This window comes from Globicephala melas, chromosome 8 (assembly GCF_963455315.2).
Source record: "Globicephala melas chromosome 8, mGloMel1.2, whole genome shotgun sequence".
Classification (NCBI taxonomy): domain Eukaryota; kingdom Metazoa; phylum Chordata; class Mammalia; order Artiodactyla; family Delphinidae; genus Globicephala; species Globicephala melas.
Window position 1 is genome coordinate 4993919 of NC_083321.1, and position 12740 is coordinate 5006658.

At 38.6% G+C, this 12740-nt stretch overlaps 1 protein-coding gene across 4 annotated transcripts in view; it reads left to right on the top strand.

Moving 5' to 3' along the window:
* The window catches only part of KMT5B (lysine methyltransferase 5B), a 53445-nt gene that overhangs the window by 15721 nt on the left and 24984 nt on the right, over positions 1–12740 (top strand). For all 4 annotated transcript variants that reach the window (XM_030833306.3, XM_070046080.1, XM_060302844.2 and 1 more), the window contains exons 2-3: positions 2438–2673; positions 9372–9519. In XM_030833306.3, coding sequence (XP_030689166.1) covers positions 2514–2673; positions 9372–9519 — 308 coding nt within the window. In that variant the 5' untranslated portion in view covers positions 2438–2513. The remainder of the gene's footprint in view (positions 1–2437; positions 2674–9371; positions 9520–12740) is intronic.

Genomic DNA, 12740 nt, shown 5'->3' on the forward strand with positions numbered 1-12740 from the left:
TTAAAAACACATTCTTCCATCATTATCTGTAAGTTGCATGTTATATGTGGGCGTTCTTGAGATGAATTTCCTAAAGGACCCAAAGCGCTTTACCACCTTCTTGTTCTTTTTCTCTGGAGGTGCAGAGTCGGGGGTGAACCAGAAAGCATAATGGCAGGTAGTAGGGAGGTTGATGGCGGTGATGGCTGATTCCTGCCATGTCTTGCCTGTACCAGAGCTGCTCCAGCCGCCTGTGACAGCACAAGCATCTTGAGGAAGAAGAGAATTTGAAGAGGTCAGGTTATAATTTATAGTTTAAAAAAAGTACAAAAGTGGCAGCTCCTTTGAGGTGGTTTAGACCACAAACTAGTTTATTTATTCTTTTGTAAGTTGAGTGCCTTTGATCTACTTTGTGCTGTACTAGAGAAAAGAAAAATAAGTTCCTGACCTCAGGAGCTCTCAGTCCATTAAGGAGGCAGACAGGCCTTCACTATATGGTGACATAAGGGCTTTTTTTTGGCTGTGTTGGATCTTCGTTGCTATACGTGGGCTTTCTCTAGTTGCAGCGAGCGGGGGCTACTCTTCGTTGCGGTGCACAGGCTTCTCATTGTGGTGGTTTCTCTTGTTGCAGAGCACGGGCTCTTGGCACACGGGCTTCAGTAGTTGTGGCACGCAGGCTCTAGAGCACAGGCTCAGTAGTTGTGGCACACGGGCTTAGTTGCTCCACGGCATGTGGGATCTTCCCGGACCAGGGCTCGAACCCGTGTCCCCTACATTGGCAGGTGGATTCTTAGCCACTGTGCCACCAGGGAAGTCCCTCACCCAGTTTTATAGTAGGGGTGTCCACCTGGATTTGGCAGTGAGGGTCAAGGAAGACTTCCTGGAACATGAAGGAATTAGCCAATCAAAACGACAGGTTGTCTAAGTATAAATATAAGAGATTTGATCATCAGTAGGGGGTCTTCTGTTTAATTTGATAAAGTATTAGTTGAAAAATATTTAGCTTAGAACTGATGTATCAATATTTTACTTGCCCTTTCCTATTATTTAAGTAGCAGCATTTTTCTGGGTTTAGTGAAACCGACAAGAAGAGTCAAAAGATAGGCACAATAAAAGTTGAATACTAATTGAATTTTAATAGTGAAGGAACCAAGAGAAAATTACATGTTCGAGAACAATTGTAAAAGTATCCTTAATATGGATCAGCTGTTGTTCACGTTTTTGCCTAAGCATGTTGCTCTCACCCACATTTTACCACACTGTGGATTCACACAGAATTCCTGTGACATGAAAGAGACTGGAGGTCAAGTAAAAATTAATATTTTGTATTTGTGTTGGGTATCATTAAAGGCATCTCCAGGTATACATTTCTGGGAGTACTTCAGAATAATTTATCATGTGTGCTTTTCTGTGTGTTTGGAAAAAGTGAGGGAAAATGAGCTCTGTCTGGTGTGGTGAGATGAGAGGCCCTTGGGCAGCAGCGCCTGGTTCTCCTCTGGCTACGGCTGCAGGCTGATTGTGTGGCATTGGGCGTGCTGCCTCAGCTCCATCTGCAGATTGAAAGAGTTATGCTAGAATCTTAGAGTTCCTTTAGCTCTCAAGTTCTCTTTTTACACTTTCTTATCCTAGAGCCTTTTTAGTCTGACTTACACTAAAGCATAATTCCGTAATGAGGTGATGTCATGGACATCCTTTCTCATTCCATTACCAACAAATGTAATCTATTATATCTTCACTTCCGAAGGTCCTTATAAATTACAAACATTTCTCACTATCCAAGACATTTTGTGCCCAAATTCAGCTAATTAAAATTCAGATAGTGAGGGATACCACTATATTAGCAAATACAATAATCTCAATTTTTGTTGCCATCGTAAAGGAATGCTAAGGCAGGTATTTCATGACGGGCAATACTTTGATATTCAAATGTTGGTCCCTTAAATATCCTGAATCTTGACTTCAAACTAACAGCAACAAAAGGATGTTACAAAGCTGTTGTGGAAAAAGCTTAACTGAGATGCCTTTTCTTCAGCTCCTCAGAAGAGAAGAGAGAACTTCCTTGTTTCCTCACAGAGTTAATAGAATGTTACCAAAACGTGTAATTTGAGCAGGTTATTGAGCTATATACCTAGGTATCAGGGTAATAAGAAGCAAAGATGATTCTTACTGGCAACTGAAAGAGATAAATATTTATTGAGCACTTACTGGTTACCCGTCGCTCTTCAAAGCACAAGCAATGAGCAAGGCAGAACGAGTCCCTCCTCATTCTGGGGGCACCGTAGACCTCAGCGTGACGCGGGATGGAGGGGGAGCCAACGTAGTCTGTGAAGAGTGGAAACATTAATTGCTAAGTTACTTTGAATACTCTGAAAATGTCTCAGGGGTCTGTGTAGCATATGGTCTTTTATGTATTTACCTCCCCATTTTGTTTTGTTTTTTCATGTTTTGTTTCTGTTAGGAGAGAACATTGAAATTATTCTCTAAGCTATTTGAAGAGAGTGACTAAATGCACCTGGGTCAGGCTGTCTGTGGGTATGAAGTGGTTGGGAGAATCCAAGAACATGGTGTTGAATGGCAGGAGAAATGGAGGCAAGTTGTCTAATGACCATCAGCAGAATCAATCAAAATTACAGCACACGGGAAAGGACACCGTGAAGGCTGGCAAGAACGCAGCCGAGAGGAGGTCAAGCAGATGTATGTACATACTTCAACTGTCACTCTTTTGATTGTGATATGGGGCAGTAATTCTTTCCACTTTGTAATGTGTATTCTGTTCTCTGTTGTTTTCAAAACAATTTTTTTATGTTCTCACAGTTAACAGTATAGTTTTTTTACTCTTTCAAAGTTATATCAACTTTTATTCTCATCAAACATTGTATACAACTCAAGTTTAATTCTTAATATAATGTTTTTATATGCATAACTTTATATTTTGTAGAATTTATAACTGAATGGTTATTTGTTCTATTAAAAATATTAAAGTACTGCTATTAAATTTCTTTTAAGTTCAAACTGTGTTTTTTTATATTTGATGTAAGTTTAAGTATGTATTTTTTTAAAAACTTACAGAGTAATATGAATGATAAAGTCAACCCTAATTTACATGATAAGTGGAAGTTAGGGCAGCTTTTCAAATTGTCACCATTTCTTCTATTTATATAGGGTGAACAGTTTATCCTAACAGAGAAGAAGTATTGATAATGAGTTGCTTTTTTACCTCTATATCTCTTGGTGGTAATGAGGCTACTTACTGAGAGTTCAAGAAAGTGTAGATTTGATACTGTTTCATAGTTCTTTTAAGAGTAGTAAAATGCCCCAGGATAAGTGTAAAGCTAAGTAGGCAGCTATATAAATATTGTCCAAAATTAGATGGCCATGTTAAGGACAACTTTTTCTCCCTTCCTTCCTTCCTTCCTTCCTTTCTTCCTTTCTTTGCACCATGCGGCTTGCAGGATCTTAGTTCCCCGACCAGGGATTGAACCCGCTCCCTTGGCGGTGAGAGCGCAGAGTCCTAACCACTGGACCGCCAGGGAAGTCCCAGACAACTTTTTATATTTCTTCTTTTCCTAAGGTTAATTTAGCCACAACTAAATAGCCTTAGTTTGTGTTGGAATTGGCCTACTTCCAGTAGATTTGGATTGATTAGCCTGTCATTTGCTACAGTTTCAGATAGAGTGTACCAGTTCTGATCTCATTTCCTTCCTACCTTTTATGGGTCTATGCTATTCACTGCGCCCAGGCTGCCCTTAACTTTTCCATATCAGATCAGGTCACTGCTTCTGTTTAAAAAAACCAAAAAACAAACAAACCAAATAAACTAGACGATATCCCTGCTTGGGATAGGGGTAAGGAGAGAGCCCAAGACTGATGGGTTTGCCTCTACCTGGACACCTCCTCACCCCCTTAGCATGTGGTGGGAACCTGAAGGAACTGAGAAATGTAGTGATTATGGCAGTGGTATTGGCTCTGGTCAGTAAATTAGGCATCTCTTAAATCTTCTGTTTTTTTTCCCCAAAACTGCTGTTGGCCTCCTTTTTGGGCATCAGTGCAAAAAGGTCTTAATTAGTTTGGTTGTTGGAAGTACATAAGAATTTAGAAAATGACCATTACATGAGCTACACTTTGCCAAGTGTAGACAGATTTGGAGGGATGGGTTGGAAAAACCCAGAGAGTGTGAAGATGAACAGCATCACATTGAATATTATTGGGCACAAATGGTGCAAAAATAGAGCCAATGATGAAGAGAAACAAAGCATTGCGTCACCTTAGATAAACTGCAACGACTTCACCTAACATCAGAGCCACAGAATACATGAAGCAAAAATTCACAAAATTGAAGGGAGAAATAGATAATTCAACAATAATTTGGAGACTTCAGTTCCCCACTTCCAATAATGGATAGAACAGCTAAGCAGAAAATCAAGAAGGAAAGAAGACTCAAATAGTCCTATACCAACTCTTCCTAACAGACATCTATAGAACACTCCACCCAACAGCAGCAGAATACACATTCTTTTCAAGAGCCATGAAACATTATTCAGAATGGACCATAGACTAGGCCATACTTTAAGCCCCTCAATCAATGTAAAAGGATTGAAATCATACAATATATGTTCTGACCACAATGGAGTAAAATTAGAAATGAATAACAGAAATTTGGGAAACACAAATATGTGGAAATTAATTCACTCCTTGAATAACCAGTGGCTTAAAGACAAAATCAAAAGGGAAATGAGAAAATACGTTGAGATGATTGAAAATGAAGACACAACATACCAAAAACTTATGGGATGCAGCTAAAGCAATGCCTAGAGGGAAATTATAGTTGTGAACACTTGTATTAAAAAAGAAGAAAGATCTCAATCAATAACCTTTCACCTTAAAACACCAGAAAGAGAGAGAGAGCAAACTAAACCCAAAGTAAGCAGAAGGAAGGAAATAACAGAGTAGAAATTAACAAAATAGAGAATAGAAAGAGAATAGAGAAAATCAGCAAAGCTTAAAAGTTGGTTCTTTGAAAAGATCAACAAGAATTGGCAAACCCTTAAGCAAGACTGATTAGGAAAGAAAGACTCAAGAATCAACATGGAAAGAGGAGACATTACTAGACTGCCTTAGAAAAATAAAAAGGATTGTAACAGAATACTATGAACAACTGTATACCAAGAAGTTAAGTAACTTAGATTAAGTGAACAAATTTCTAGAAAGTAATAAATTACTGAAACCGATTTAATAAATCTTATTTATACAAAATCTGAATAAACCTATAGCAAGTAAAAAAGATTGAATTAGTAATTTTAAAAACAAAGCAAAAAAACCACTACCTACAAAGAAAAGGCCAATATTATCCTGCTACCAAAACCAAAGACATCATAAGAGAAGAAGACCTATAGACCAATATTTCTAATAAGTATAGATGCAAAAATCCTCAATAAAATACTAGCCAACCAAATCCAGCAACAGATAAAAGAATTCTATAGCATGCCCAAGTGGGATTTATCCCAGGAATGCAAGTTTGGTTTAATATCTGAGAATCAATTGATGTAATACCATATGAATACAATCAAGGACAAAAACCATACTGTCATCCCAATAGATGCAGAAAAAGCACTTGACAAAATCCAACACCCTTTCAGGATAAAAACAGCAAACTAGGAACAGAAGGGAATTCTTCAACCTGGTAAAGCTTAATGTCATATTTAATGGTGAATGGTTTCCCCTAAGATCAGGAACAAGACAGAACTATATTCTCACCACTTCTATTCAGCATTGTACTAGAAGTTCTGATTACAACCATTAGGTGAGAAAATGAACTTAGAGGCATCCAAATTGGAAAAGAAGAAGTAAAACAATATTTGCAGGTGACATGATTGTGTATATAGAAAATCCTAAGGAATCCACTAAAATATTAGAATAAATGAGTTCAGTAAGGTTGGAGGATACAAGTATACAAAAATCAATTGTATTTCTATGCACTTTCAGTAAACAATCCAAAAATGAAATTAACAATTTCGTTTACAGGGCATCAAAAAGAAAACATATTTAGCAATAAATTTAACAATAAAGTATAAAACTTAAACTCTGAAAATGATAAAACATTGTTGAAAGAAATTAAAAGAAGATCTAAACAAATGGAAAGGGCTTCCCTGGTGGCACAGTGGTTAAGAATCTGTCTGCCAATGCAGGGGACATGGGTTCGAGCCCTGGTCTGGGAAGATCGCACATGCTGCGGAGCAACTGAGCCCTTGTGCCACAACTACTGAGCCTGCGCTCCAGAGCCCGTGAGCCACAACTGCTGAAGCCCACGCGCCTAGAGCCTGTGCTCCGCGACAAGAGAAGCCACCGCAATGAGAAGCCCACGCACCGCAACGAAGAGTAGCACCCGCTGCCGCAGCTAGAGAAAGCCCTCGTGCAGTAACGGAGACCCAACACAGCCAAAAATAAATAAAAAATACATAAATGGAAAGAAAAATAAATAAATGGAAAGACACCCCATGTTCATTGATTAGACGACTTAATATTGTTAAGATGGTAATACTCCCCAAATGACCTGCCTATTGAATGTAGTCCCTATCAAAATCTCAACTGGCTTCTTTGCAGAAATTGACAGGCTGATCCTAAAATTCTTATGGAAATTCAGGGGATCCAGAATAGCTAAAACAGTCTTGAAAAAGAACAATGTGGAAGGTTCATACTTCTCGGTTCCAAAGCTTACTACAAAGCTGCAGTAATCAAGACAGTCTTATACTAGCATGTGGGTAGATATATATTCATGGAATAGAATTGAGAATCCAGAAAGAACCCTCATGTTTGTAGTCAACTGATTTTTGACAAAAGTGCCAATAAAATTGTGGAAAGAATAGTCTTTTCAACAGTTGGGGTTGGCAAAACTGTATATCCACATGCAAAAGAATGAAGTTGGATCCGACCTCACACTGTATGTAAAAAACTCAAAACTCAAAAAAAAAAAAAAAAAAAAAACTCAAAATGGGGCTTCCCTGGTGGCGCAGTGGTTGGGAGTCTGCCTGCCGATGCAGGGGACACGGGTTCGTGCCCCGGTCCGGGAAGATCCCACATGCCACAGCGCGGCTGGGCCCATGAGTCACGGCCGCTGAGCCTGCGCGTCTGGAGTCTGTGCTCCACAATGGGAGAGACCACAACAGTGAGAGGCCCGCGTACCACAAAAAAAACCCCTCAAAATGGATCAAAGACCTAAATTAAAAGTTTAAATTATAAAACCCCCCAGAAGAAAACATACAAATAAATTTTTTCATAACTTTGGATTAGGCAGTGGTTTCTTGGATATGACACTAAAAGCACAGAGAACAAAAGAAGAAAAAAAAAAGTACATGAAATTTACCAAAGTTGCAAACTTTAAGCGTTACCATCAAGAACGTGGAAAGACAGCTTACAGAACAGGAGAAAATATTTTCAAATCACATATCTGATAAAGGACTAGTATCCAGAATAAAGAACTCTTACAAGTCAATAATAAAAGACAAACTCCAGGGCTTCCCTGGTGGCACAGTGGTTGAGAGTCCGCCTGCCGATGCAGGGGACACGAGTTCATGCCCCGGTCCGGGAAGATCCCACATGCTGCGGAGCGGCTGGGCCTGTGAGCCATGGCCGCTGAGCCTACGCGTCTGGAGCCTGTGCTCCGCAACGGGAGAGGCCACGACAGTGAGAGGCCCACGTACTGCAAAAAAAAAAAAAAAAAGACAAACTCCCATTTTTAAATGCGCAAGGGATCTGAATAGACAGACATTTCTCCAGAGATAGACAAATGGCCAATACATGAAAAGATGCTCAAAATCATCAGTCATCAGAGAAAATCAAATCAAAACCACCACTTCACAATCACTAGAATGTCTGAAATCAAAAGGACAAGTAGTAACAAGTGTTGGTGATGATGTGGAGAATTTACATACACTATTTTTGGGAAGATAAAATGGTGCAGCCAGATGTGGTCTATCCACACAATGGAATATTATTTGGCCATAATAAGGAATGAAGTACTGCTGCATGGTACAACATGGATGAACCTTGAAAACATGCTAATTGAAAGAAGCCAGTCACAAAAAATCACATATGATTCCATCTATATGAAATTTTCAGACTAGGCAAATCCCTAGAAACAGTAGATTAGTGGTTGCCAGGGTCTGTGGGGGAGGGAGAAATGGACAATAACTTCCAGTAGGTATGAGGTTTCTTTTGGGGGGATGAACATGTGCCAGAATTGATTGTGGTGATGGTTACACAATTCTGTGAATATACTTAAAACCATTGAATTGTACACTTTAAATGGGTGAACTGTATGGTATGTGAATTAAGTGTTAATAAAGCTGGTATAGAAAATATAACAACTTTGATAGTTTTATACATACCTACGTGCAAATAATTTGATTCAAAATCATATACTGACCCTTCGGCAGGGACTTAGACATGTAAGTGTTTATTTCTTTATTGGAACAGTGGGTGAAAAGGTTAGACGTCTCACTTTGTCACTCATTCTTCCACCTCTTAATTTTGAGAGGCTTAAAGTTATACTGCTGCTATCCTCTGTAACTGCATGTGCTGACTCCATGAAGACCCTCAGTGACGTATACATCAAATGTGAATCAGCACTGATGAAACTTCGTCCATACAAATTTGGCCTTGCTTTCCTCTCTTTACATTGTTTTTCTTCCACGGTTAAACCCAGTTACTTCAGTTATCTTTTTCAGTCACTTCCCTATTTTTATCCATTCCTTCAAAATCTGGTTCAAACAGGTGTTAGAAATAGGCCTGTCAGACTCTCTCTACTTCTCTCCCCTCTTCTCCTACCTGGCTGTGTAATCACAGGCAAGTTTCTTAACCTCTGGGCCTGAGTTGCCAGCAAAGTGGGGATGATAATCACACGTCTGCCCACAAGCAGGAAGTGGAAGGTAACGCCTGGAGGCTCCGTTTTGGTTCCTGAGATTTAGCCTTCTGGCGCTTACTGCAGACGGTATCTCGTGTTCCTCTTGTTTCCTTCTCATGCCAGCCCTGCCTGTAGTGGCCCTTTGTGCTGTCTTGCTACTGTGATGAACATCTGCCCATCTCCTGTGTCTCAACTCTTCCTTGGAGACGCAAGTAAGGCATCTGAGCCAGAGTCTCACAACTGTCCAGACCCCGTTCTTGGGAAACCTGATAATATTATCTAACAGAAATGCTCTCAATAACTAGATTAATTTACTGCATTTAGTTTTCTGTTTTTGCAAAGGGTACGCAATTCTTAATTAGTAAAACTGATAGAAATAAGCAATTTCAATTCTTAATTACTAACTGGAATGGGCAGTGAAGCTAAAGGTTTTTAAGGTAGATTTCAGTAGTACTCAGTGCGAGTTAATTTTTCTTCTTTTTTCTTCTCACAGGTAATGGTAATTCAGGATTCGAAGGACAGAGTCGATATGTACCATCTTCTGGAATGTCTGCCAAGGAACTCTGTGAAAATGATGACTTAGCAACCAGTTTGGTTCTTGATCCCTATTTAGGTTTTCAAACACACAAAATGAATACTAGGTAATTTTGTCTTTATCCTGAGTGGAACAGATGATATCGTTGAACTTAAGAAAATAGATGGCTAATTTTACTCTCAGTCAAAATTTAAAATGACATTAAAGGAAAGGTTTTGCTGCAGGAGGATTTTCCATGTGTGAGTCAAGAAAAGCAACATAAGCTTCCATGAGTTGTCAGTTTTAATTCCGTGTTCTTGCTTTATCTCGGGATACTTCTATTAAAATACAGAGTTGGAGGGGCATCTCCATATTCTGTTTTAAATGTTGATGAGAATTACCTGAAAGAAATATATGCATCCTGTAAAACCTTGAAAATGTGTATGATTTTTTTCTACCTAAATTAGGTTGCATCAGTTTTTTTCATGATTTTATTACAAACTTTTATTCTTTCAAATACTTTCCACTGTATATAGGGAATTTTACCATTATGTTTTTTTTAACATCTTTATTGGAGTATAATTGCTTTACAATGGTGTGTTAGTTTCTGCTTTATAACAAAATGAATCAGCTATACATATACATATGTTCCCATATCTCTTCCCTCTTGCATCTCCCTCCCTCCCACCCTCCCTATCCCATTTTGGCCATTATGTTTTATCTTTGAGACTCAGCTAGTCATTATAAGTTAGAGTGAATATTTTTAAAGACGTGGTTATATTCAGTATACAGGTAAGAAAATAGATGTGTAACCACTTTATTGAGTATCAAATGCCATCTATATAAAATACTGCCTAGCTCTTGAAATCTGTGACCCTTTAAATTTCTTTATTCTAATTCTCTTAAACATCATCTCGCTCCCAAAAAGGCCTTTAGGTAATTTCATAATTGACTGCCGCCAAGCACTAAATCAGAACCTTACAACTTTGTGTTGCCTCTTAACTTCCATGGCAAAGGCTTTCGAGTGATAGAAAAGCCTAACATCAGGGGTTTAGAATGTGGAACAAGTTCTGGACCACTGTTCACTCTTACCGTAGCTGCAGCGCCAGTGACTGCCCTAGAGGTGCTTGATCACCAGGGGGGTGGTCACCAGTAATTAATTGGGGGCAGGTGATTAGAGGAAAATCGTGTGTCCGTTTTTTCCTATTTTAATTCTGTCCCTTGCTAGAATTAAAACAAGATAATTCATTTATCGATTATAGTCTAAATCCCAAAAGAAGTAATTCAGGTTAAAACGTGCCTTTGGTATTTTCATGTAATTTCCTGTCATCATATATCTTTACTTACTAAAACGAAGTGAAAGTTGGAATGGACTTGAGAGATTATTTAAATAGTTCCCTGCCGTCAGAGGGACACATACTTAAATTTTCTACATAGGCAAATGGATGGCTGTTCTCTGGAAAATCAGCAGAATTGGATGCCGTAGTGTCCAACTAAAAATCTAGTTTGCATTATTTTAAGCCCACATCCCCTATTTCCCAGTGAACCCAAGAGACCAGGGCTCATTCTCCTACTATTAGGGTCCTAATAGTATTTAACTCACCTGTTAGCCTTTTTTTCTCCGAGGTAAGAAATGTGATTCACTGTTTCACACAACAGTCTAGTGGCATTCAGAATATTACACAAAGGCCCATAATTACGGCCTGGAGTCATCATTGAAACAGATTCTGTTCGTTATGCCTTGTATACTGAAACATGGGAGCAAATAAACCATTTTTAAAAGTTTTCCATCAAAATTACAACAAAAGTTGTAGTGGCTTGGGAAAGAACTCCATGTATTCAGAAGCCCCCACGCTTTGACTATTCCAGAGGATGCAGAGTTACCTGTTACTGGGTTCTGTGACAGTAAATACTCATGTTTTCTAAAAAGTCCTCCTTGACAACTGCTTCTTTTAATTAGTTTATGCATGAGTCACTTGGGGAATCTTGTTAAGATGCAGGTTCTGATTCAATAACTGTGAGGTGGGGCCTGAGAGTCTCCATTTCTAACATGCTCCCAATTACAGTTGGGAAGCAAGGTCTTAAACCGTCTAGCCTACTGAGCTTTGTCCCGATGTGATAAATGGATAGAAAGTTCCTTATCAGTCGTTTTCTAGGGCTCACTTTAAAACATGTAATCCTAAAATGTCAAGTTTAGGTTTACCACACAGATATTGTTAAAACTTAAGACCTTACCATATCCAGGAACCTCTAAATTCATATTTTCCAGTGCAACATTTAATCCTACTCAGACACTTCCTAAAATAGCCGTTCATGGTGTAGATAATGCTACTGCTCCCTGGTTAGGCTACGTTGGCTTTGTAAGTGTCGGCACTTAGGCCAGTGCGGTTGAGCAGTTGATGTTGCTGTGTCAAAGCAAGGTGTGCTCTCCGCCTTTCAGCAGAGGCATTCATTCCAGAGGTATTTTAACAGACTCTCATAAGCTGACATTTGGGGAATATACAGAATTTTTATTAATGAAGCTTGTTAATCTTAATGAAAGGTATATACATTTTCATTTAATCTTAGTGGATTTATTTGAAAATTATCACTTATAGTTCTTTATCTTCTGAGCAAGAATTTACCAGAATGTCACTTACCCCATTTTCAAAGGTATTTTATAGACAATAAGGAAAATCTATAGTGCTTTATTTGAATAACCATAAATGTTTCTTAAATTATTAGCTTTTTGTGGACTTCTCTTTCTTTGGGGTGCAAAAGAAGTGACTGGAGGACGTGATTGGAGCTTTGGGTTTTAATTCTCCAAACTGTCCGTCTGTTACTTATATAAGTGGTCTCTTTGTTCTCATATTTATACATCTGTGATTTGAACTTAGTTTCTCTTTTTTTATGCCCTCCTCCTCTCTACTTATTTCAGTTGTACCTTCAGGAATACTGTTCAGAAACAGTAGATATTTAATTATTTGGCTATATTATGAATTGCCTGTATTTTTACTCTTAACGTATCCCTGTATTTACTAAGAAGGCAGTCAGAGTTGTGGCATGAATGCCTAGAAAAAGCATAAACAAAATATTAATTTCAATTTAGTTGACATTTGTCAGTTATGAAACTTAAGTTCTTCCTTTTAACCAGAGAATAGAGTTGTTAGTAATACCTCTAATTTTTTTAAAAAGCTAGTGGAGAGATGAATGTAGCGAAGCAGGAATGGATGCTTTCAGTAATGCGCTCTCGTTCAGGCTGCGTGACCAGCGATTTCATGGTATCCTGAGGAGTTAGGGGACATCACATTGTAAAGAAATGGGAAGAGTCCTATCAGGGCACACAGACTTCAGCCTGTGTAGTCCTTA